This window comes from Macaca thibetana, chromosome 11 (assembly GCF_024542745.1).
Source record: "Macaca thibetana thibetana isolate TM-01 chromosome 11, ASM2454274v1, whole genome shotgun sequence".
In the NCBI taxonomy this organism is placed as follows: Eukaryota; Metazoa; Chordata; class Mammalia; order Primates; family Cercopithecidae; genus Macaca; species Macaca thibetana.
This window is the reverse complement of record NC_065588.1, coordinates 6,011,345-6,037,251: the sequence shown is the minus strand read 5'-3', so window position 1 is coordinate 6,037,251 and position 25,907 is coordinate 6,011,345. Positions and strand designations below refer to the sequence as shown.

Sequence of the window (25,907 nt, the reverse complement as noted above, 5' to 3'; positions counted from 1 at the left end):
GCAGAACATCCTGTGGCGTTGCTGGAGGTGCAGTTCTGCTGGTGACATTCTCTCAGCTTATGTTTTTATGAAAAATGTCTTTATTTCATCCTTATTTTTGAAGGATACTTCACTGGATACAGACGAATGATTTGACATCTTTTTTTCCACCCCCAACCCCAGCCCTCTGGGTATCACTCTTTTGGTCTCCATTGTTTTGACGAGAAGCTAGCCTAGATTCATATTTAAATATTCTTCATTATCTTATTAATGTATAATCTCTTTTTAATCTGGTAGTCTTCAGGATTTGATATTCAGTTTTGGTTTTCAGTATTTTGATTCTGATGTACCTAGGTGTGGTTTTTTTTTTTTGTTTTGTTTTTTAACTTGAGTTTGCTGGACTTAAATGTGTTATTACAAGTTACTGTATTTTATCAGATTTTGAGATGACTTTAGCCACTATTTATTCAACTATTTTTATTTTTATTTTTTTTCTTCAACTATTTTTTTTGATCTGCTTTTGTTCTTTTTGTGGAACTCCAGTCACATGAATGTTAGACTCTTTGGTATTGCCCCACTAGTGTCTGAGGTGCTGTTAAATTTTTCCAATCTTTAGTTCTCTGCTGTCTAGATTTGATTACTTTTATTGGATCCATCTTTAACTTCACTAATCCTTTCTCTGCTATCTCCAGTTTGCTGTTAATCCCACCCGATGGATTTTTCTTTCTCATAATCGTAATTTTTAATTCTAAGAATTCCATTGAAAAACAGCTTTATTGAGATACAATTCACATGCCATAAAATTTACCCTTTAAAGTTGTCCAGTTCAGTGGCTGTTGGTATATTCACAGAGTTATGCAACCATCACCACAATCTAGTTCAAAGCATTTGCATCATCCTAAAGAGAAAGTTCACACTCAATGGCAGTCACTCATTTTTCCTCCCTCCACCAGCCATTGGCAACCGCGAATCCACTTTCTGTCTGTATGGATTTGCTTATTCTACACATTTTATGTAAATGAAACCATGCAATATGTGACGTTTTGTGTCTGCGTTCTTTCACTTAGCATAATGCTTTCGAGGTAAAGGTGTATTGTTACATGTATTGGTACTTCATTGTTTTTTATAGCTGAAGCATATTTCCTTGGGTGGGGAGGCTACATTTTGTTTATCCATTTGCCAGTCCATGGGCATTTGTGTGTCCTACTTTTGGTTACTATAAATGATACGGCTATGAACTTTCAAGTACAAGGTTTTGTGTGTACATGTTTTTTAGTTCTCTTGGGCACATACCTAGGAGAGGAATTCCTGGGTCATACGTTTAACTTTGATTGTCAGACTATTTTCCAAAGTGGCTGTACCACTTTACATTCTCACCAGCAATTTATGAGGGTTCTGATTTCTCCACAAACTCACCAGCAGTGGTTATTATTCATCTTTTTATTATAGCCATCCTCATGGATGTGAAGTAGTATGTTATTGTGGTTTTGCATGAACACAGGAGCAAGACAAGCCTGTCACTGGAGAAGGAAAAGCTCCTCTGCCTGCAACCCCCCGAGCGTGCTTAGGCTTCCTGGTCTTAGAAGTGTGTGCCTCAGTGATGGGGAGGACCTTCCGCTTGGATGGCTTCTGTGTGGCTCTTCGACTTCTAAAACATACGTTAGAGAACCGATGATAATACCAGTTTAAGAATCGGAGGGTGCAGGAATGGGTTCTACACAATCTCACTAAATTCAAATGCTCAATGTTGCTGAATGTAGTTAACTTGTGCCTAAACGATTTGATCCAGTTTATAGGTGTACTTGGAGGCATGCCCACCTCCCATATCAATTGGAAGGCAAGCATCTTTCTCTAAATTGACAACATCGATATGTGGCATTCCAGAAGGAGCCTCAAGAAGCAACAGAATCTGTTGGCCAACTACTGTCACACAAGCTCTCCATCCATCCATCCATCCATCCATCCGTTTAAAAAACATTTAATAAGCATTTACCATATCCCTGCCTTGTCCTGGGTGCTGAACTGGATCTCAGAGCCTACTTGGAGACAAATGTGGAAATATGTAACTTTAACACAATATAAGGTATGAATATGCCACTCCAAGCTTTTCATTTTCGGTAGGCCTCTGTGACAAAGACTAATTAGCTGCTTACCAAAATCCATGTTCTCCTCTTCTTCCTGAACACATGGCTCGACCTTATTTCCTAGCCTCCCTTACAATTAGTTATGACACTGAATTTTAGTCAAAGGAATCTGAACAGTGACGTGCTGCTTCTGGCCCTGGCCCCTGGAAGCCTTCCTTGCCTGTTCCTCCATGCGCTTTCTACCTTTCAGAAAACAGGACTGGCAACTTCCAGGGCCATGTTGGAAGTTGTTAAAGTTGGCAGAGGCTCCATCACCCTGGGTTCCTATAAAGCAATGGTGCAAAAGAGCCATCCCACCAAATTGTTTACCCACCTAGAACTATTACTTTAGCAATAAATGAACTGTTGTGTCTTATTCTTGTGTGTGTGTGTTTTTTTTGTCTGTGTTATATCAACTAGCTGGGCATTACTCTGACTCATAGTATCCTTCACCATTAGTGTGGATAATAGTAAATTACTTATAAGAGCATTAACCCAGTCCACTGAGAGACTGTTCATGTCAAATCTCCATACTTCTAAGCCTTGCTCAGCAAAGCCTTTCCCAAATTTCCACCAACCTGACAGATTTCACCCACCTTGCACTTTTGCATACCACAGGTGGGGAGAGATACTCAAAGGCAGGGATGGAGGATGGATCTAACTCATCTTTGATCCCTTACTGCAGCCTGACACATGGTAGGTGCTCAATGAGTTAGGTGCTCAAATTGAAATGTTGAAAAGAGAGGAGCAAAAACTTCTAGGCGAAGTCATCTCTTCTATGCTTTGTGGTTTAGAATTCTGAAGCTTTGGATTATGTTGAATCAAGTATTCTGGAGGAAACAAAGTTTTGTTTGTTTTTTGTTTTTGACTGAGAGTCTCTCACCAGGCTGGAGTGCAGTGGTGCCATCTCGGCTCACTGCAACTCCCGGGTTCAAGTGATTTTCCTGCCTCAGCCTCCCAAGTAGCTGGGACTACAGGTGCACCACACCCAGCTAAGTTTTGTGTTTTTAGAAGAGGCAGGGTTTTAATGTGGTGGCCAGGATGGTCTCGATCTCTTGACCTCATCATCTGCCTGCCTCTGCCTCCTAAAGTGCTGGGACTACAGGCATGAGCCACCTTGCCCGGCCACAAAGTTTTTTTTTTTTTTTTTTAAAGTATTGGCCTTGGTTACAGGTGCTCCTGTGGCCTATCTCAGGACAAGAAAAAAGGTTGGGATCTTAGCTTATCTTGCTTTTTTCTTTTTGAGACAGAGTTTTGCTCTTGTTGCCCAGGCTGGAGTGCAGTGGTGCAATCTTGGCTCACTGCAACCTCCGCCTCCTGGGTTCAAGCGATTCTCCTGTCTCAGCCTCCTGAGTAGCTGGGATTACAGGTGCCTGCCACCACGCCCAGCTAATTTTTGTATTTTTTTGAAGTAGAGACGGGGTTTCACCACACTGGCCAGGCTGGTCTCGAACTCCTGACCTCAGGTGATCCATTTGCTTCGATCTCCCAAAGTGCTGGGATTACAGGCATGTGACACCGTGCCCAGCCCTTAGCTTATCTTATAAGTAAATAAAATAGGCTGGGTGCAGTGGCTCACGCCTATAATCACAGCACTTTGGGAGGCCGAAGCAGGCGGGTCATCTAAGGTCAGGAGTTCGAGACCAGCCTAGCCAACCATAGCCAACATGGTGAAGCCCCATCACTACTAAAAAGACAAAGTTAGCCAGGCACGTAGCTGTAATCCCAGTTACTCAGGAGGCTGAGACAGGAGAATCACTTGAATCCGGGAGGCAGAGGGTTGCAGTGAGCCAAGATTGTGCCACTGCACTCCAATCTGGGTAAGAACGAAACTCCATGTCAAATAATATAATTACTTTCTTTTATAAAGTATGAGGGTCACTTTTGAATTAGCATCAAAGAGTCCCGTTATTTTTGGCCCTTGCCAATCATCTCCATTTGAAACTATTCGCTAACAAACTTTTGATTACATACCTGACAGTCATGAACCTCTGCTTCCAGAAATAATGGAATAACTGGTCCTGGGATAGACATTCTGTCATACATTATAATACTGGAAAAATAACGTAAATTATTTTCAGGCACTGAACAAGCACCAGCACAGAAGTACAATCCCTGAGAGAATGGAAACTTAGCCCTCTGAGTGCAGGCTATTTACTGGGGTTCAGGGATCTGGAGTCCACATGGAGGAAAGGATCCCACTGAACTGAGAAGACAGATAAAAATTTGGAGCAGCAAAATGACTGGAAATTATGAGGAACACAGGAGGAATGTGTATGAAAGGAAGTGCCCAGAGGGCTCTTTGGGGACCCTTCCTGAGTCCTTGGCTAAGAGTTAAGCTTCACATGCACAGGGTGAGGCATACGAATTTTGCCAGAGAGACGCCGCTGCAGCGTTGAGATCAGAACGGAAATGGTAGAGGTCGAATGGTACTGGGATATATTGAAAGTCCATCCCAGCCAGAGTGGCAAGACCTCATGACACATGTCCTGGCACACATGTCCTAACACACCAGGCGTGTAGCTGAGACCTCCAGGGGCTTCGTTTTAGGAGTAAGAACCATGCGGTAGAGAAAAATTTACTCTGGATGGTCCCTGAAGAACACTAAGGCCAAGCATGAAAAGATCAATAGGGAAGACAGTTTAGAGCCTCTTGAGACATACCTTGGATTTTCCACGACATACGCTAATAACACTCCTACATAAGCTCAAAGTGATCAGCCCATAGTTGAACTTCCTGCTAGAAAGTAAAAAAAAAAAAAAAAAAAAAAAAAAAAAAAAAATTCTAACCCTCTTGATAGGAAGATAATGTTTTATCACTCACAATGTCCAGTATACCATAAAACTTACTAGACATGCAAAGAAGTAGACTTAAGTGATCCATGAAAAAGAGACAAAGGAAACAAAAGGCAGCCAATGAAGTGGAAGGAAATATTTCACAACCATATATCAGATAAGAAAATATTCACAGCATATAAGAAACTCACACAATAGCAAAAATACAAATAACCCAATTAAAAAATAGGCAAATGAACTGAATAGGTATTTCTCCAAAGAAGACATAAAAATGGCCAACAGATAAATGAAAAGGTGCTCGACATCACCACTCATTAGGGAAATGCAAATCAAAACTACAGTGAGATGTCATCGCATACCTGTTAGGATAGCTATTATAAAAAAGACAGGAGATAACTCTTTTGGAAAGAATGTGGAGGAAGAGGAGCCCTTATACACTGTTGGTGCGAATGTAGTTTCGTGCAGTCATTGTGGAAAACAGTTGGAAGTTGCTAAAGAAAAAAAGAACCACCACATGACCCAGAAATTCCTGTTCTGGGTGTATGCTGGAGGCAGTAAAATCACTACCTGGTAAATATATGCACTCCCGTGTTCACTGAAACATTAGTCACAGTGGTCAAGATATGGAAACAACCTAAGTGCCCATCACTTTATGGTATAGAATTCTGCAGCTTTGATTATGTTGCATCCAAGTAAACATTCTATAAAATTCTATAAAAATTCTGGAGCTTTGATTATGTTGAATTCAACTACAGAGTCATATACAAAGAATGAAGTTGGACTCATACATAAAAATTAAAGTGAATCATAGATGTAAACGTAATAGTTAAATCGATAAAACTAGAAGATAACATAGAAGTAAATCTTCACAACCTTGGTCTACGTGATGTTTTCTTAATGTTACACCAAAACCACAAGCATAAGAGCGATCTGCATTTGGCTAGGCCACAGTAGACTGGTGGAAGAGAACTTACAAGAAAATTAAAAATGTATTTCTCCAGTTTTTCACCCACTAGTTATTATGGTATCTCCAGTCACTTTTAAAGTCTGACCCAGTAATGATGGGAGTCCCTAGGGGTGTCTCCAGTGCATTTATGAACAATTCTCTTGACTTTTACATGGTATTACCATAGTGGTGGATGTTTGCTGTTGAACCTCCTTTTCCCACACACTAAGAAGGCACTTGGCTGCCCTCAAAGATTATTATGTGCCAGGCCATATGCTTGGGGCTTAGGGTACAGTGGTGAACAAGATAGGTACTATGCTATGCCTGTCCTTAAGCAGTGTGCAACTAGCTGATTAAGCTCACTGTCTATACAATATGAATTTACTCATACCAGTTAAAAAAGCTATAACAGAGGCATTTTCTGAACACTTCTACAGATTTTAAGTAAATATATTTGGGATATTTTACAAAATTCTCAGGATTGTTCCTATCCCTCATGTCTGCTGCATCCTTCTATAACCCCCAGCATCTCACCCAATTCCAAAAACTTCAGTAGCCTGAGAGTGGGAGCTATGATTGGAAGAGTTGTTTTAGGCTTTAACATCAGTCCCAGTCCATTTTGGGTAGAAGAAACCTGTTTCTTCTTCGGAGAGATGAGAATAAGAAAGATATCATTAATCTTGGTTACACCCAGGAAGAGGAGACGGGAGATGTTTATGGGTGGTGGAGAGTGACGAGGGACACGGAGGGAACCCATTGGATATACCCAGGATGTCAATGGAAAAGCAAACAGAGCAAATCTGTTGCACAACAGGTGATAATGAGTGAACAGACCAGTTTTGACCAATTTTATGTTGTATACTGGCTACTTCCTCATGACATATAAGGAGGGGCATTTATACCTTAATCTCATCAGCCACACTCCAAACTACAGTGTAGGATGGGCTGCCGGTGAGTAGGTTTCATTTAGGCAACTCATCCAAGTCCCAATTTGTAAATTTTGTCATTGAGAGAAGTACCTCCTGAAATGAATTTCTTATTTGATCACATTCTCAATCAGATAATTCTCTCTTATTCTCTTGGTCTTAACTGTTAAGATCTTGAGCCTGATCGTTGACTATAAATGCTATTTGTAAAAAGGCCTTTTTAAAGGGTGAGGGATGTTAAGAATGTCCAGTCAGAAAGGGATTTGCCAAGTAATGTTGGCCATTCATCTTCCTTTTGCACAGCATTGCTTAGTGGTGAAAAGTGTAAACTGAGTGTGCTGGTGGTCTTGGACAACTTACCTGGCCTCTCTGTGCTTCAGTTGCTTCATCAGAAAATGGTAACAACAGTGGTACTTACCTCAGGGTTATCGTGAAGATTACATCAAGTGATACATGTAAAGCGTTTAAAACAGTGTCTGACACATGTAAGGTGTTGGTGATTAGTGTTGTAGTTGTTATTAGCAGGGCAGTTCTATGTTCAGTTTAGCACAGGGGAATCCATCCTGTTTCAAAATTCACTCATAAGAAAGGATTCCTCAATTCCCTACATCGTTACCTCCAAAAGCTTTTAGAGCTCTTATTGCATCCAGAGTCCTGTGCTAGGAATACAAAGATATAAAAGGCAAATCTTCTGAACTTCTAGAGGACTTCCTTTAGTGGTTAGGGAAGGCTTGGTATAGGAGTAGGACTTTAACTGGTTATGACTTAGATTAGTGGAGAGGACATGCCAAACAGAAGTAACTGCATAGGTGGAGGCACAAAGTGAGCATTAGTCTGGGGACAGGTTTGACTAAAGAGGAATGTTCTTGTCTGATGGAAGGATTTGGCAGCAGAGACACGTAACAGCCAGCTGTGTAAGTCTTTGAATGCCAAGTTGTTTATAAGCCTCAAGACAAGGGAAGTTTTGAGTAGTGGTGTGACCAGTGAAATAAAATTTTGTGAATTTTGTAAAGGGTACCTGTATCAGAAAAGCAGTTAGAAATCTGTCCATCCATTTATTCACCTACCCACCTGTCCATCCACCCACCCATCCATGCATTTATCCATCCTTCTCCTGGCACCTTATTTATCCTCACTATAGCTGGGGCCATCTTTCTAATGTAATCTAATTATGTTGTTCTCTTGCTTAAAATCTTTTCACATTATAATAAATTGTGAACCTTGTTAACAGAGTGGAATTTGGGGTGGTCATGTGGTTGGGGAGAGAAGTTTAGAGGCAGAAGGGCAAATAACAAAGCAGATCACCTTCTGGAAGCTGCAGGCAGTTCATTTTCTCTGGAGTTTCTGTGCATGTGTGGCTGTGTGTGCACAAGTGGAGAGTCACTAGCAGGAGATGACATTGGGAAGTTTGACAAGACTTCCCATGGGCCTTGTAGGCTATGTTAAGAAGTGTGCACTATACACCAGATGGGGCCCTTTCTGTGCCCCTCAAATCCCACCACGTAGCTGGCCCTCTTTGGGGACTCTGCAGGCAGAAAAGGAGGGTGAGGAGGCTGGCAGTCCTTGCTCTCAGGAGGGCCATGATCTCAACCAGCCAGGCCCGAGGCCTATTACAATGGATCATACAATCACTGCCTTTCTTCGTGGAGTCTCCTTTCCTCCCTTGGCCATTGGTAGATGCCTGGTTAATTCTTCTAGATGCATGCAAAAACCGTGTCCTCTGGGAGCCTCCCTGACAGCTCTAGTCTGAGCTGAGGGCTTCTGCTTCCATGGATCCTTCTTCATACTTCCATGTTGACTCTCCTCCCATTCTGGAGATTATCTCCTTGTTAGTTTTCCTTCCTCACTAGTCTACCTTACTTCCTCACTAGTCTACCTTCCTTCCTTGCTAGTCTACCTTCTTTTCTTGTTAGTCACTTTCTTACCAGTCTTCCTTACTAGTCTATCTTCTTTCCTTACTAGTCTACCTTCTTTCCTTACTAGTCTACCTTCTTTCCTTATAGGTCTTCCTTCCTTGTGATTACTTAGGGCTTGATGGAAGGAACCACATTTTGTTTAGCTTTAACTCCAAATGTTTTATATATATGCCTGGCAAATTAAATGGGTCTGCAATGAATGAACAGAGATGTGAGATACTGCATATGTATCATCCCCACCCCAACCTCCCAAAGAGTGGTCAGTTGCTGTGCTTGGAGCCTGGCATGATGGTGTATGCAATGGGGATATAGGGGGAAGGCAGCAGTGGATGAGTGTTGGGAGATGAAGTGGTCCAGACAGGTAGGTGCGGACTCGATCATGAAAGACCCTGTATGTCATATACAATTTGGTCTTCATCCTAAGAAGAGTAGGAAGCCACAGAATGGGAATAACTTGGTGAGATTGTTTCAAAATGGTAATGGTAGCTGTGGTGTGAGCCCAGGATGGAAGAGAAGCAAGATTAGTAGTAGGGAGGCCAGCTTACTTCTATCAAAGGGGAACAAGGCAAGGCTGCAAACTGTGGTGGTGGCATCATCAGGAAAGGGGGGCTTGTGCATTGAAGAGAGAGGGCTAATTCTGGGCCAAGGCTATAAGACAAGCAGAGCCCAAGAGGCAGATTTGCAAATGGATTTTATGTGTGTGTGTGTGGAGGGAAGTGGAGGGCAGTCTTCTTACTGTGGCTGCACACACAAGCTGAGGAAAGTGCTTTCCCACAGGACTTCTGGGGCAAGGGGTGGGGTAATCAGCAGGACCATTGGGCCCAAATTTTAAGCTAGGAACTTCAAATTTTGGCTGTTGTCCTGGGTCCAATTCATGCAGTAAGCAGGATGAGACCTGGGTGTAAATGTTGATTCTAACTGAAAGGAAGTGACCAGGGCACTTGAGGAGGGGTTCAGGGGGAGGGCCTTCAAATCTGAAAGCACCCAGGTCTCTCTGAGGCTCCTACCAGGGCATGCCTTCAGCAGGACCATGGCTGCCTACTCTTTTTAGGATGAAGACCAAATTGTTGTATATGACATACAGGGTCTTTCATGATCGAGTCCGCACCTACCTGTCTGGACCACTTCATCTCCCAACACTCATCCACTGCTGCCTTCTCCCTATGCCCCCGTTACCCACACCATCATGCCAGGCTCCAAGCACAGCAACTGACCATTCTTTAGGAGGTTGGGGTGGGGATGATATATATGCAATATTCCACATCTCTGTTCATTCACTGCAGACCCATTTAACTTGCCTGGCATTATATAAAACATTTGGAGTTTAAGCTAAACAAAATGTGGTTCCTTCTATCAAGCCCTAGGTAATCACAAGGAAGGAAGACCGATAAGGGAAGACGGTAGACTAGTAAGGAAGGAAGACTGGTAGGAAAGTGACTAATAAGAAAAGAAGGTAGACTAGTAACGAAGGAAAGTAGACTAGTGAGGAAGGAAAGCAGACTAGTGAGGAAGGAAAGTAGACTAGTACAGAAGCCTGGGAGACAGTGCAGATGCTCTGTCTCCCCGCAGGGCAGCCCTGGGCCTGTCTGGTTTTGCTGGAAGCAGTGGTTTTGGGAGGTTGGGGACAGAGGTGGCCCCTCATTTCAGGGCCCTTCATACTTCAGCCGCCAAGAGTTAGGAATGAGACAGTAATGATGCCAAGAGGGAAACTCAGAGGAAAAGCCCAACTGTCTGGAAGTCCAGCTCCCTCGGGACACCTTAACTGGATATGACTCCTGCTGCTGGTCTCTCTTGGAGGCTCTGGAAGCTGCCTAGGTCCCTGCTGACTCACTTTGCCCCCCGCTCCATGCCTAGTGAGCTCACTTTCTGCCTTTTGTCTGCACAATCTGGCCCTGTCTTGCTCCTGCCTGTGTCTCCTGGTCTCCTTGGCTTTGGTGTTTCCACTGTCAGCTACATGCCCGAGCTTCTCTCACTCTTACCAGCTCTCCACATTCTGTGCCTGCCCCTCTCCCCTGTTCAGAAGGGCCTTTCTAGCTCTCGGCCTATGCAGTGACCTTGAAGGCTCCTGCCAGACTGTCTGGGGATGTAGCATTATTTGGAGGTCCCAGCCAGAACTCCTGCCTTTCAGCCCCCTTCCCCTCAACCCATTAGAGATGAGGCCTTCGGGCTATGACCTCTGCCTCATCAGCATGTGGGCTCCTGCCATCTGCAGAACCCTTTAATGTTTTCAAAATGCTTTTTACCAGTAACAGGACATCAGCATGGGCTGTTTGTACTTTGGTGTAAATTAGCTGATTAGCAACAGAGCCAGTGGTTAAATGAGGAAACGGTCGTTGGAAGCCCTGATGGTAGATGGACAGGGGAGGGTGGAATACGGGGCACAGAAGCTGAGGAGGGGCTTTGGGCAGGCTCAGGAAGGAGATTTCGAAAGGACTGGTGCAGGGAGACTCTGAAAACAGGCTTCACTTATTTTTTCATTGAGATTGGGCCTCTCCATCTTTCAGTCTCTGTTCTTTTCTCTCAATGTCTCTGATCCTGCCCCTTCTTCATCTGCCTCTGTAGAGTGACCTAAGGTACCTGCAGTCCTGCATGGTGGTGAGGTTGGCTCCAATTAGAATGGACAGAGGTCTTGCCTGAGGCTACTGATATGAAACAGCCAAGACTGTACCTAAAGGATTAAAAAGTGTGTGGTCATCTCTGATGAGTAAATCCACTTGTACTAATGGTGGGGACAGACAGCCAGTGCTTCTCCTGCTTAGTCTGGGGAAGCTTCCAGGAAGAAGTGGATGGTGAGCAGGCAGTGGGCTGGGAGAGAAAGGGAATTCCAGGGACTTGAAGCAGAGCAACTGGAATGAAGTGGAGAAGAGACGGATGAAGGAGGCAGCACCTCCTCCATCTGCCAGGGCAGGGTGGCCCTTGAGTGAACATCATCTCTATCATTTCCCCCGTGACGTATCCAGTGGTCTTGAGCTTTTTAGACGTGCGTCTAGAGGTTTCGAGGTCTTCTCTGGGGTAGAGTCCTTCTGTTCCAAGTTCTGTTCTCACCCTACAGAGGAAGGAGGGTTTGATAATTATCCTGTGCATTGTTCATAGCTCATGTACTTCCAAGGAGTGTTAATCTTTTCTCTTACTGTATCATCACACCCACTTTATGAGAAAAACATATAATAATGACCCCCTTTCCCCAATCATGGAAGTAAAAACTAAGCTCAGAGAAAGGGCTTGTCTTGGGGCAGGGTGCTGGTGGTGAGGCCTTCCTCCGACAACATCACATGGGTCCTTGTGGCCTGCACCTCCTCCCAATCCTGCACCACCCAGCTTGTGGAACCTTACTCATGTCTAGGTTGGAAGGAAATTAGCTTTGCTAGTAGTATCTGAATATTCTGGTCTTACACCTTGATTAGCAGCTTTTTGAAACAAGAATGGATTGCTTTGGATTTTCTGGGTCCCTAAGGACCAAAATAGTAGGTGGCCCAGCTGGGCGCAGTGGCTCACGCCTGTAATCCAAGCACTTTGGGAGACCAAAGCGGGCGGATCACGAGGTCAGGCGATCGGGACCATCCTGGCTAACACAGTGAAACCCCGTCTCTACTAAAAAAAAAAAAAAAAAAAAAAAAAAAAAAAAAAAAAAAAATTAGCCGAGCGTTGTGGCGGGTGCCTGTAGTCCCAGCTACTCTGAAGGCTGAGGCAGGAGAATGGCGTGAACCCGGGAGGCGGAGCTTGCAGTAAGCAGAGATCTCGCCACTGCACTCCAGCCTGGGCGACAGAGCGAGACTCTGTCTCAAAAAAAAAAAAAAAAAAAAAAATAGGTGGCCCACAACTAGTTGAGGAGTGTGTAGGGAAGAATGGTCCAGGCAGAGGGAAGAATGCATGTAGGATGCTGGGCTGGGGAGCATGGTGTGCTAGAGCAGAGCTGTATGGCGGACCCCAGGGAGCCAGCAGGAGCGAGGGGGTGGAGACTGGGGGGGCAGTATGCAGGGTCCCAGCCGGAAAGCCATGGGAGCCCCATAAGTTTCTGCTCTTGAGGGTGTCATGGCCAGATGGATGTTTTGTAAGGACCCCTGGCTGCCTCGTGGGGAACAGGGACAGGGAGCAGGGAGACCTGTTAGGAGGGCATCACTGTCCTCCAGGTGAAGGAGACTGAGAGCTGGCACTAGGGTGGGACTATAGAGGGGCAAAGAACAGAGGGGTTTGGCAGATATTTCAGGGGTAAAGTTTATAGGATTGATATCAAATTGGATATGGGTCATGAGGAAGAATGGCTATCAAGACTGCTTCTAGATTTCCGGCATGTCGACTGAATGTTTGGTGGAGCATTTGCAGGAGCAGGAAATGCTGAAAAAGAATCCTGTTTTGAAGATCATACGTTTGGATTTGGACATGTTGACTTTGAGGGGCTGGGAAACATCCAAGTGTAGACGCTGAGCAGGCAGGGGAATGTGTGGACCTGGTGCCTGCAGATGTCGTCAGCAATAGGTGACAATGAAGGTCTGTGGAGTGATTGAGAGTGCCCAGGGAGAGAGCTGGCACGTGGAGAAAGGCCCAGGCCCCAGCCTTGAGAACATCCATCTCCTCAATCCAGACATGGGTAAGCCATGCCCCCACCCTCATGGCACTGTGGTCACCCAAGGATCTGTTGTTCAAGGCAGCGTGGAAGGAGAGCCAAGGCAATGGTGAATGAAGGCAAGATTCTTCCCAAATGGGTGACGTGTTCCACAGGCTGGGTACGATGGCCTTTCCTTCTCATTGACCTCATTCACCTCTTCTAAGCTTCTTAGGGAGTTCTCAAGGTGCATGCTTACCTGCCCCACCCTTCCTGAGGGCAGGCATCACTCACGTTCCCCTTGGCCTTCCTCTCACGTCTGAAGCTGGCTCCCTTGTGTCTTTATTGCCTGGAGTGCCTCTCCCGAGCTAGGACAGCTGGGATGGCTGAACCGTGTGCTGTGCTCTAATCACTTGCGGGGCAGAGTGAAGGGAAGCAGAGTCCCCAGGCAGCCAGATCTGTGTGTCAGCGAGCGAGCTGGGGGAGCGACTGCGATGGCTAGTGAGGGCCCTGAATGTCAGCCTCAAACTCCAGGTGGCACCTTTAGGGGATGGTGGTTCCTGGACAGCAGCCGGACCAAAGCTTTGTATTGCCCTTGAATCTGAGCTACTCTGAGCCATGGGTGCAAATTTGAATGTAGCTGCCAGGGCAGGGTGGCCCTTGAGTGAACATCATCTTTATCATTTCCCCCATGACGTATCCAGTGGTCTTGAGCTTTTTAAACATTCATCTAGAGGTTTTGAGGTCTTCTCTGGGGTAGAGTCCTTCAGTTCCAAGTTCTGTTCTCAGGCACTTGGGGGCGCAGGTATGCAGAAAGGCACAAGGGAAGTGGGAGGAGGCAAGATGGAGCACAAGGGAGGAAGCCCCTGTTTTAGAGCCCTGAGCCTGATCCCCATCACATGTAAACCAAAAAATATCGGAGACAGGCCTCAACCAATTTAGTTTATTTTGCCAACATTAAGGATGTGATTGGGAGAGAGGTCTGTGTCTTTCTCCAAAGACAATTTTGAGGGCTTCAGTATTTAATGGGGAAGAGCAGGCTGCGGGGGAAAGAAGGAGTCTGTGGGAATCTGCGTGTTGCAAGAGAAAAGGAGCAGTTAGGGAATTGATGATGATGTATTCGTCTTGCGCTTTGGACAAGGTGAGTATAGAGTAGCTGCCTGTGGAGCTATCTAGCCTTTTATCTGCAGCTGTCTGCTTAGGAACAAAAGGAAAGGCAGCGTCTTGCCTGACTCAGCTTTCAGCTTAATATTTTCCCTTCGGCAGAGTGATATGGGGTCCTGAGTGTTCGTTTTCCTCCCACAAGGCATGCCCACGCCTGCCCTTCTGTGCTGTCTCCCTAGGGAGTGCCTCCCCTGCCTCCCGGCCGTTCAGAAGCTACCCACCCTCCAGGACCCAGCTCCGGCTCAATTACCCCAGAAGCCGGCTTTGACTTCTTAGTCTTTCTGGTCTCCCACAGTGTGGACTAGAGCCCACAGTATAGAAGGGAATGATGAAAGCGTTCCTCTGCTGGTCACAACTGTGTTTCCTGCATGTCAGCTCTATCTTCATAAAGAGATTATGTTTGTCAAGTGCAGGGACCGAATATTCTAGGCCCCCTTAAACTGTGTTGGAGGGCTGAGCACCTAAGGGACTGCTCCATAAGTTAGCAAAGGGCCAGGAGTTCTATTTCAGCAGACCGGAAGAGTTGCCTTTTGTTCGTTCATTCACTGAGCAGGTGCTTAGGACTGAGTTGGAGGCATAAGGTGTTACTTCTGCTCACTTGGAGGTTAAAATGCAAACACTGACGATTCTAATCACAGCCTTTGATCACGTGCCATCAGGCTCGTCACCACTCTGGATGCTTTGCAGGACTTATCTCTTGTTCTCATTCTCACAGCAATCCTGCAAGTGTGAGATTCTCATTTTACAGCTGGAGAACAGGCACAAAGAGGTCATAGAGCTGGCCAGTGGCAGAGCTGAGGTTTCAGCCTGGGCACTGGCCGTGCTGCTTTGCTAGGAAGTGTTTCTCAGAGGAGAGGATGGATTGAGTCTCACCTGCCCTGAGACCTTGGCAACTCACCGGTTCCAGTGGGGTCTGTGCAAAGTGCAGCTGGAGTATCTGATCCTCAGTTCCCTCCAATTCTAACATGCCGTCATTCCATCACCTACTGGGGACCTTTCCCTTAAGGGGGCGACACTGGATTTTTTCTGAAGCGGTCCTGCATTCGTGCTGAGAAGGGACTGCAGACCTCTGGGGCCTGGGTAGAGGCAGCAGGTGTATGAGGGCCCGGAAAGGACACTGAAGGACAGTGCTTTGTTCCGTCGTTCAGAGGGCCCTCTTGGTCTGTCCTTGCTCTCTCCCCGAGGGAGGTGGGGGCTGGCCAGGGTGCCGGCTGGTGCTGCTGCCTACAGGAGAGGCCCAAAGCCTAAGCCTTTGGTATTAATTCAAGGTGTCTCTCCAGGCAGTGCCCCCCCGCCCCCCCCCCCCGGCTTGCTCGATGCCACCCCTTTCTTGTCTGGGGATTATGAGAGATTGTGACAACCTTGATCCGAAGGAGCTCCTGCTGGTGGCTCCAGGCTGTGTGTGTGTGTGTGTGTGTGTGTGTGTGTGTGTGTGTATATGGCTGTGTGTGTGTATATGTATGTGTATATATGTGTGTGTATGTGTGTGTATGTGTGTGTGTGTATATGGCTGTGAGTGTATGTGTGTATATGTGTGTGAGTGTATGTGTGTATATGTGTGTGAATGTATGTGTGTGTGAGCGTGTATGAGTGTATGTGTATGTGTGTGAGTGTGTACATTTGTGTGTGTGCACATAGTGTGTATATGTGTGTGTGTGTGTATGTGTATGTGTGTATGTGTGTATGTACATAGTGTGTATGTGTGTGTATGTGTATGTGTGAGAGTGTGTGTGTGTGTGTGTGTACATTGTGTGTGTATGTGTGAGTGTGTGTGTGTATGCATTCTGGGGGCTGCACTTCCTTCTCCATGCTCCCTCCCCTGTGGCCAGCGTGAACCTGGGCTGTAGGGACTAACCAAGGAGGCAGCTGTGAAGCAAAATGGGCCATTCTCTCAGGGCTAGTGTGAGTGCGCTCAGTACCTCAGTGTCTTGGATTTCCTTTATCTGAGGCTGTTTTGCGTCCCTTGTCTTTCCCTCTCACAGATATTCCCCTGCTCCCTGGCTCCCCACGCCGGCTGAGCCCTCAGGCAGGGACCAGAGGGGGCCAGGGCCCCAAACACGGACAGCAGTATCTCCAGACGCCAGGTCCCCGGGCCCCAGGTCTGCAGGGCAGTTCCAGCCGAGATCCTGGCCAGCCCTGCGGCGGAGAGAGTGCCCGCAGCAGCTCTGTGAGTACTGGGCAGGGGTGGGGTCGGGGGAGAGGCCGGCCCTGTTTGAGGCCCCCAAGGAGCCTCTGGACCAGGGCATCCTCCAGTTGGGAGCACGTGTGTGAGTGAAAGAGAGAGGCCTGGGTAGGGCCTTTTCTCTTCTGTCTCCAAGTCAGGCACACTTTCCCAGTGCCCTGTTCTGGTCAGAGGAGGGTCGGGAAAGGAGAAGGCACGGGAGGCCAGCTGATGCCACCAATTGGTCTGTAGACCCCCTGGGTCCCCTCCTGCAAGCCTGAGCCTTCTCTGCTATGGTGGCTCTGAGTCTCTCCCTTGTGCCTGGAGCTTCATCTGGTTGCCCAGGTGACCTCTCAGGTGGCTGCAGAGGCAGCTGAGTTTCAAACCAGTAATAAACAGGGAAACACCCACGGGGAGAGGCCGGTCCCTCCCCTGCTTCACCGTGTTCTCTCTCCTCCTCCTCTTTCCACCTCCCCACCTCTGGCGTGGAAGAGAGCAGAAGTCAGTTCCCTGCTGCTGTCTTTGACAGGGTCCTCACCAGTGGCGGGAGAGGAGGATGTGGGGCTGTGAATAGTGCCTGGTGAATTCCCGTGGGTGGGAGGGTAGGGGGCAGGCCAGGTGACTAGAAATTGGTCTTTGTTCCAATGGATCCAGAGAACCTGCCTGTGAGTATTCTGTGTTTAAATATGTAGAGTATTTGCAGGCAGTGGTGCAGATCTGCAAAGAGGTGAGTGTGTGTGGGCCATGGTGCCTGTGGAAGGGGGTGTGTGTGTTAGAGCGCACTCGGGTAGATACATGTGTACACAGGCCCCTTCACCTGTATGGTGCAGGCGTGCTGGTGCAGGGAGACAAGGGTAGAGGTGGCTGTGTGTGCATTTGCAGGTGCTTGCATGTGTGTGTGCAGGCGTGGGCGTGTGGCTCTGTGTGGAGGCAGGAGGTGCGGTTGTGAGGGGTTTGCTGCTGCAGGTACAGTCTGTGTGTGAGTGTGTGTGTGTGCATGGATGCTGGAGCATGTGTGAAGGCACCAGTGCCCAGACTGTCAACAGGTGGGTGGAGGGCTTTGCAAGCTGGCATGACAGATTAACTTAGGCCATTTGGTCCTTTTACTGGAGGCACTGGGGGCCTCTGGGCCTGAGGGGCTTGCTTCTGAGTCCATTTCCCTGAGCCCAGAGCATAGATCAGCCTCCTCTGCTCTCAGCCCTTACTCACCAGACCTTGCCCTGCCTCTCCTTTCTCTGGCCAGGTCATCAACAACTATCTGGATGCCAATGAGCCTGTGTCCTTGGAAGCCCGTCTTAGCCGCATGCACTTCCATGACAATCAGAGGAAGGTCGACTATGTGCTCGCCTACCACTACCGGAAACGTGGGATGCACCTGGCCCAAGGCTTCCCTGGCCACTCGCTGGCTATCGTCTCCAATGGGGAGACAGGCAAGGAGCCTCATGCTGGGGGCCCAGGTGACATTGAGCTGGGGCCGCTCGATGCCCTGGAGGAGGAGAGGAAGGAGCAGCGGGAGGAATTTGAGCACAATCTGATGGAGGCTGGACTGGAGCTTGAGAAGGACTTGGAGGTGAGTCATGCGGGTGGCCGGGGACTTGTAGATGGAGTGGCACCGCAGAACCAGGCTCCTAGTGAGAGTGCACCTGACAGAGAGCCTTGGCTTTATTCGGCAGGTGGACATTTTTTTCTGCTGGAGAAACCAGATTTTCTTTCTTTCTTCTTTTAATTTTTTTTTTTGAGATAGAGTCTCACTCTGTCACCCAGGCTGGTGTGCATTGGCCCCGTCTCAGCTCACTGTAAGCTCTGCCTCCTGGGTTCCTGCTATTCTCCTACTTCAGCCTCCTGAGTAGCTGGGACTACAGGTGCCCGCCACCACACCCGGCTAATTTTTTGTGTGTTTTTTTTAAGTAGAGATGAGGTTTCACCATGTTAGGATGGTCTTGATCTCCTGACCTCGTGATCTGCCTGCCTCGGCCTCCCAAAGTGCTGGGATTACAGGCATGAACCACCGTGCTGGGCCTGGAGAAACCAGATTTTCTTGCCCAAGGACTTTAGAAACAGTCTTATATTGCTAGTGGTCCTGCCTGGGGGATTCCAGGTAGTAGTGGTGGGGTGATGGTGGTGTGCCAATCTGTTCTGTGGGAGTTGGGAGTTGGCCTAGTTAGACATTAAAGGCAAGAAATTTCTTCTTGACATTCTCAGGCCACATCTGGTGGCCTTCTCCATATGGTTTCCTTGGGAAGAAGACCTAGTTTCCTTGTTGAATTTTGGAATAAAATTCCTCTATATCAATCTCCTTCACTAAGGAATGAGCTTGTCTGGGACCCCCGAGGGAGCTGATTTGAGATATATTTGGAAACTCAGTTGGGACATTGGACGTATTTTTTCAACCTATAAGCTACGGATACTCACACCTGCTGTCAGTGCAAGGGCATCTATGGAAATCCATTCATACACATATCCACCCATCCATCCATTCATCCATCCATCTGTCCACCCACCCATGCATCCATGCATCCATCCATCCATCCATCCATCCATCCATCCATCCATCCATCCATCCATCCATCCGTCCATCCATTTATCCACACCACACTGATCCTTTAAAAATGACCTTCCCTTGCCAGGCGCGGTGGCTCACGCCTGTAATCCCAGCACTTTGGGAGGCCGAGGCGGGTGGATCACGAGGTCAGGAGATCGAGACCATTCTGGCTAACATGGTGAAACCCTATCTCTACTAAAAATACAAAAAATTAGCTGGGCGTGATGGCAGGTGCTTGTATTCCCAGCTACTCAGGAGGCTGAGGTAGGAGAATGGCGTGAACCTGGGAGGCAGAGCTTGCAGTGAGCTGAGATCGTGCCACCGCACTCCAGCCTGGGCAACAGAGCGAGACTCTGTCTCAAAAAAATAAAAAAAAAAGAAAAGAAAAAATGACCTTCTCTTGCCATCTCCCCCAAACTCATTCTTACCCTTCCCACCTTCCCTACCCTTCTCCAGGTCATGGGCCTCATCTTGGGTGTGGGCTGGTCACCTTGACCTGTCAGGTCTTTGTGCTGTTGCCCTCTCTGCTTTAGGCACTCTATCTCAGACCTGTGCATCACATTCCCTCTCTTCAGGTCCCTGCTCAAATGTCATCTTCTTCCAGATACCTTCCCTGACCATCCTAGCCAAAATACCTCCACCTCGTCCCTCTCTGTCCCTCAATCCTGCCTTACTTTTCTTCATCACACTTAGCATTGCTACCTGGAATAACAATGATGGGCTTTTGTTTGTTCGTTTGTTTTTTTATCTGTGCTCCCATTAGCTCCATAAAGGCAGAGATCTTGTTTGGTTCGCTGCACATCCCCAGCACCTGGGACAGACTCTGGCACATATAGGTGCTTAATAAGTGTCAGCTGAGTATATGAGTGACCTCCCTGAGCCTCAGGTCCCTTATCTGCAAAATAATAGATGCCTTGCTGGATTATACTTAAACATGCCTCATCATTAGATGGGGTAATGAAAATTCCAGCACAACGTCTGGTACATAGTAGGTGCTTAATAAATGCTTATCATGATGATTTTAAAAGGTGTCATGCTGAGGCTTGAGGTGCCATTTTCATCAGAAGTCTGCCTTATAAGATTTAAGTTGGCTGGGTGCGGTGGCTCATGCCTGTAATCCAAGCACTCTGGGAGCCGAGGTGGGAGGATCATGAGGTCAAGAGATCAAGACCAGCCTGGCCAATATGGTGAAACTCTGTCTCTCTTAAAAATACAAAGAAATCAGCGGGCATGGTGGTGCTTGCCTGTAGTCCCAGCTACTCGGGAGGCTGAGGCAGAAGAATCGCTTGAACCCAGGAGGCAGAGGTTGCAGTGAGCCGAGATCGTGCCACTGCACTCCTGCCTGGGTGACACAGGGAGACTCTGCCTCAAAAAAAAAAAAAAAAAAAAAAAAGAGTCAAGTCAATGCTCTCCTCAAACTGGAAGGGATCCCCAGAGGTCATACATCCTTTCCTTTCCCCGGTCCCCAGGCAGAATGGCATGTGGCCTGGCTCATGCCTCGTGGTGCCAGCCTGTGCTGCTTTGCCAGACCCTTAAGGCAGAAGACACTCTTCTGCTTTCCACCCATGTAGGAAGAGAGTGCTCCCAGGGATGCTTTAGGCTTCCTTGCTGTTGGAGTGCTGATTTCACTTTTCGAAACCCAAAGCTCACTTGGTGGCTCCACCTGGGATCTGCTAACATGGTGTGTCCATGGTAAAGATGCATTCTGAGCTCCAGGAGCTTACCAGTGTGGGAGCTGTAGTGCATACCTCTGTTGTTGGGTCTGAGGGAGCAGAGGCCAGGGCTTCACTCAGCTGCTCAGTTGGGAAGCAGTGCTCAAGAGGGTGAGCTCTTAAGGCCAATTACATATGTTCACATTCCAGGCCTGACTTACTAGCTCATGACCTTGGGCAGGTTACCTTACCCTTTTGGTAAAGCTTCCTGGTCTATAAAAAGGAAATAACAGGGCAGGGTGCAGTGGCTCACATCTGTAATCTCAGCATTCATCTCAGACGGTGAGGCGGGTGGATTGCTTGAGGTCAGGAGTTTGAGACCAGCCTGGCCAACATGGTGAAAACCTGTCTCTACTAAAAATACAAAAATTAGCTGGGTGTGGTGGTGCGCACCTGTAGTCGCAGCTACTCTGGAGGCTGAGGCAGGAGGATTGCTTGAACCCTGGAGGTGGAGGTTGCAGTGAGCCGAGATTGCACCACTGTACTCCAGCCTGGGTGACAGAGCAAGACTCTGTCTCCAAAAAAAAAAAAAAAAAAAGAGAGAATAATAATAACAGTACCTTCTTCAGTGGGTTATGAAGATGAAACAAGGTAACTAAATAACGTACCTAGAACACTAACAATGAATATTACTGCTATTATTATTATTTACAGTTGCCAGGTTTAGCAAACAAAAATGCAGCATGCCTAGTTAAATCTGAATTTCAGTTCAACAATGCATACTTTTTTTTTTCTTAGCGTGTACAATGAAATATTGGGGACATACACTAAAAATTATTCACTGTGGATTTGAAATTAAAATGTAATGGTCCTGTCCACCCTTAATGCTACAATCAACACCATTGCCCATCTCGACTGCCCCCGTCTCTCCACCATGCTTCATTCTGGTTTCTGTCGGATGTTCCCTGCTTTGGAGGGCACAGAGATGGCTCTTGGGACCGACCAGTGTTAGACTGGGGTCCTGGGTAGTTGTTCCTGTTGTTCCTGTTCCTGTCCCAGACTCCTCCCTCCCAGCCCCCACCCATGGCTTCAAGGCCACTCAACACTTTTGCATGAGGCTACTCCAGTTCGCGCAGCCTCCCCCAGCATCCCTGTCATCAGAGCCTCCACCTCTTATTGTGGCCTACTGTCTGGCAGTGTTGTCTCTGTCTTCCAAAAGGTGGTTATTATGATCAGGGTTGGGACCTCGAATGCAAAAGGTTGAGTTTACCCTACTTTTCAACCATATGGTATATTACTATCACTGGTCTGCACAAGAACTCGTGGGTTATCTGTTTAAATCTCCCCCTGACACTGCTCTGCTTGCTGCCTCGCAGGCAGTCATTCCAAGGCGTCATCATTCTGGAAAAGATATAGTGTTTGTTTTTTAATTAAAAAAAAAAAAGACTTTATTGTGTAGAACAGTTTTAGACTTACAGAAAAATCGGAAGACTGTACAGCGTTTCCATCTACCCCATTCCCAGTTTCCTGTATTATTAACACTTTACATTAATAGGATACATTTGTTACAATTAATGAACTAATATTGGCACATTATCATTAACTAAGATTTACACTTTCTTCAGATTTACAGATTTACACTTTCCTTACTGCTGCCTTTTTTTTTTAACCTGCTGCGACCCTTCCCTCCCCTCCCCTCCCCTCCCCTCCCCTCCCCTCCCCTCCCCTTTCCCTTCCCTTCCCTTCCCTTCCCTTCCCTTCCCTTCCCTTCCCTTCCCTCCCCTTCCCTTCCCTTCCCTCCCCTCCCCTCCCCTCCCCTCCCCTCCCCTCCCCTACCCTACCCTCCCCTACCCTACCCTACCCTACCCTAGATGAAGTTTTTGCTCTTGTTCCCCAGGCTGAAGTGCAATGGCGCCATCTCGGCTCTCTGCAACCTCCGCCTCCCGGGTTCAAGCAATTCCCCTGCCTCAGCCTCCCGAGTAGCTGGGATTACAGGCGACTACCTGTAATTTTTGTATATGTAGTAGAGATGGGGTTTCACCATGTGGACCAGGCTGGTCCTGAACTTCTGACCTCAGGTGATCCACCCGCCTCGGCCTCCCAAAGTGCTGGACAGGCGTGAGCCACCACGCCTGGCCGATTTTTCTATTCAGAGTTGTCCTTAGACTTCTCTTGGTGGTGACAGTTTCTCAGAACTGTATGCATTCTTAATTTACATAGAAGGTACTGTTTTATAGCCCATTCTGTTTTTTTTACTTTTTTCTCTAGCACTTTATTTTTCAGATCCATTCACATTCTGCATGTACATTGACTCCATTATTTCATTTTTATTTATTTTTGAGACCAGGTCTCACTCTGTCACCCAGGCTAGATTGCAGCAGTGTGATTTCAGCTCACTGCAGCCTCAACTTCCAGGTGCCAGTGATCCTCCTGCCTCAGCCTCTTGAGTAGCTGGGACCACTGGTGTGTGCCACCATGCCCAGCTAATTTTTGCAGTTTTTTTGTAGAGACGGGGGGCTTCACCATGTCGCCCAGGCTGTTCTTGAACTCCTGACCTCAAGAGATTCATCCACCTCAGCCTCCCAAAGTGCTGGGATTAGAGGGGTGAGCCACAGTGCCTGGCCAGACTCCATTATTTTTATGAGTGAGCAGTTTTGCAGCCACCACCGTGTACCTAGTCACTCCCCTCGTAATAATGACACTTAGGTTGCCTCCAATTGTGTGCCACTGCAAAAAAGGATGGAGAATGAATCATCGCCTCCTTTGGGGCCAGCGTTCTGTGATACCCCCGCTCCCTCCATGCCATGTTGGTGTTAAACCGTGGTTGGAGATTCATCAGCTGGAGCCTGTGAGGTTCTGAACGACTTTTCACCATGTTAAGATGCTCGGCCGTGGCTGTGAGCAGCGGCCTGGAATGGGGCCTCGCAGGAGAGGGCGACTTGCCTGACTGCACCTGGTGGCGGTCTGAAGCGTAGGTGCAGTGTCCCCACCTGCTCCGCTGACCCACCCTTCTGAGTTGGGCTAGCTTTTAGGCTCCAGGTGCATTAACTTTAAGGCAAATGGAGAGCAAATGGGTTCCTATCAGAGACCCATTAAAAATGATTCACTTAGCCTTACGGATCAAAAGAATTTGCATCCAATGAACTCTGTTTGACTATCAGAGAATTCACTTCCCACTCTCCTTGATAGCTGGGCATGCTTTTGACAGGATGATAATTGGTGCATACCTCCCATTTGGCATTTCACTTTTTCATTTTTTGTGCATATTTCCATGTATTGATATTGCCCATGTTCATATTCTAAAGACAATGTATTTTATCAAATGTCTTTAAAGTATGGACATTTGCTTTCTTAGTTTGACCATTTGATTAGAATTTCATTTAAAGTCATCCTTGGAGATGCTTACGGGTGACAGAGATATCTGCACCCTCACTTCCAGTTCATAGAAATGAGGGCCACCTGTGGTGCTGTGCATCGCGTCAGAGTGGGAGGCTAATGTAAGCAGTTCAGGAGGCTGCCCCAGCCTCGAGTGTCCAGAGAGTTTCCTGTAGTCTTGGTGGAACTGGGAGTGGGTAAGCTGAACAGGCTCTGACACAGCTCTCGGGAGGTCTGGTCGGCCCACCTCCTCCCACTCTCTCTTAAAGAAACCTCCTGCTTTGACCCAGAGAGCGAGCAGGGCAGAGGCAGAGACTCACGTGCACGGGTGTCAACCGGGGCACCTGAGAGAGGAGTCTGAAAACCAGGCACAGGGCAGTCCTGTGGAAGCCAGGAGGACGTGTTTGTAGACTTTGAGTTAAAGGCCTTCTCTCGCCTTGCAGGCCCTGAAATCCTAGTGGACATGGCCCCAAACTTTATCCTGTGGGCAGCTAGATAGCTGACATTGGAAACGGAGAAGACGGCATGACAGAAAGGCCAGGTGCACCCTTGCTAGGGGCTGGCTTTCCTGAGATTGGGGGACCAGGGAACTGATAGCAGAAGTTGGCTTTAAAAGTCATTGTGGGCCGGGCGCGGTGGCTCAAGCCTGTAATCCCAGCACTTTGAGAGGCCGAGAGGGACGGACCACGAGGTCAGGAGATCGAGACCATACTGGCTAACACGGTGAAACCCTGTCTCTACTAAAAAATACAAAAAACTAGCCGGGCGAGGTGGCGGGTGCCTGTAGTCCCAGCTACTCGGGAGGCTGAGGCAGGAGAATGGTGTAAACCCGGGAGGCGGAGCTTGCAGTGAGCTGAGATCTGGCCACTGCACCCCAGCCTGGGCGACAGAGCGAGACTCTGTCTCAAAAAAATAAATAAAAAGTCAGTGTGGCCTGGCATCTCCAGCAGGTCTGTGGGCTGTTCTTGGAGGGGGCAGCATACCATCAGGGAAGCCTGGGGGCCCACACTGCTTTCGGGAGGTGGAGCTCTCCTCTCTGTCTTGGTATCAGTTGCGAATCCAGGAATGGCCCAAATCCTTTCTCTGTAGAGAGGAGACTCCCTCCTCCTATGCCATGAGGTGTCTCTGACCCCTGACTCCTCACCCTGTAGGTCTGGCAGAGCCTGGGTGTCTGGCATCTCAACCTGACTTGCAGCACTGAGCCGAAGGTGGCCGGGGGACATCTTGGGTGTGTGATGTCGTGTCCTCCCATGAGACCCATTTAGTGGAGAGGACTGAGAAAATCAGAATGTTGTCTCGCTTTCTGTTTTCTTTTTCTTTTTTCTTTTTTGAGATGGAGTCTCACTCTGTCGCCCAGGCTGGAGTGCAGTGGCGCAATCTCGGCTCACTGCAACCTCCGCCTCCCGGGTTCAGGTGGTTCTCCTGCCTCAGCCTCCTGAGTAGCTGGGATTACAGGCGCCCGCCACCACGCCCAGCTAATTTTTGTATTTTTAGTAGAGACAGGGTTTCACCATGTTGGTGAGGCTGGTCTCGAACTCCTGACTGTGTGATCTGCCTGCCTCGGCCTCCCAAAGGCTTTGCTTTCTTAAAACCAGCTGCCACTGTTTCTCGGGCTCTGTTGCCATCCCACTTTCCCACCTCCTTTTCAGGAAGAGGTGGGGGTGGCTTTCAGAAATTCTGTCTTTAGAGCGAGATTTAATCTATGGTTTAAAGGAAGAAAACAGAGTTTTCTGAGTGCCTTTTTTGAGCCTCATGATGTGTGGTTTTGCTTTCACTGGTACTCAT

General features: G+C 47.7%; 1 protein-coding gene across 1 annotated transcript in view; it reads left to right on the top strand.

Annotated features, from left to right (window-relative positions):
* The first annotated feature begins 15,735 nt into the window (after positions 1-15,735).
* ANO2 (anoctamin 2) overlaps positions 15,736-25,907 on the top strand; it is a 363,519-nt gene continuing 353,347 nt past the window's right edge. The window contains exons 1-3 of the mRNA XM_050747557.1: positions 15,736-15,777; positions 16,317-16,559; positions 17,797-18,123. Of these exons, the coding sequence (XP_050603514.1) occupies positions 15,736-15,777; positions 16,317-16,559; positions 17,797-18,123 (612 nt within the window). The remainder of the gene's footprint in view (positions 15,778-16,316; positions 16,560-17,796; positions 18,124-25,907) is intronic.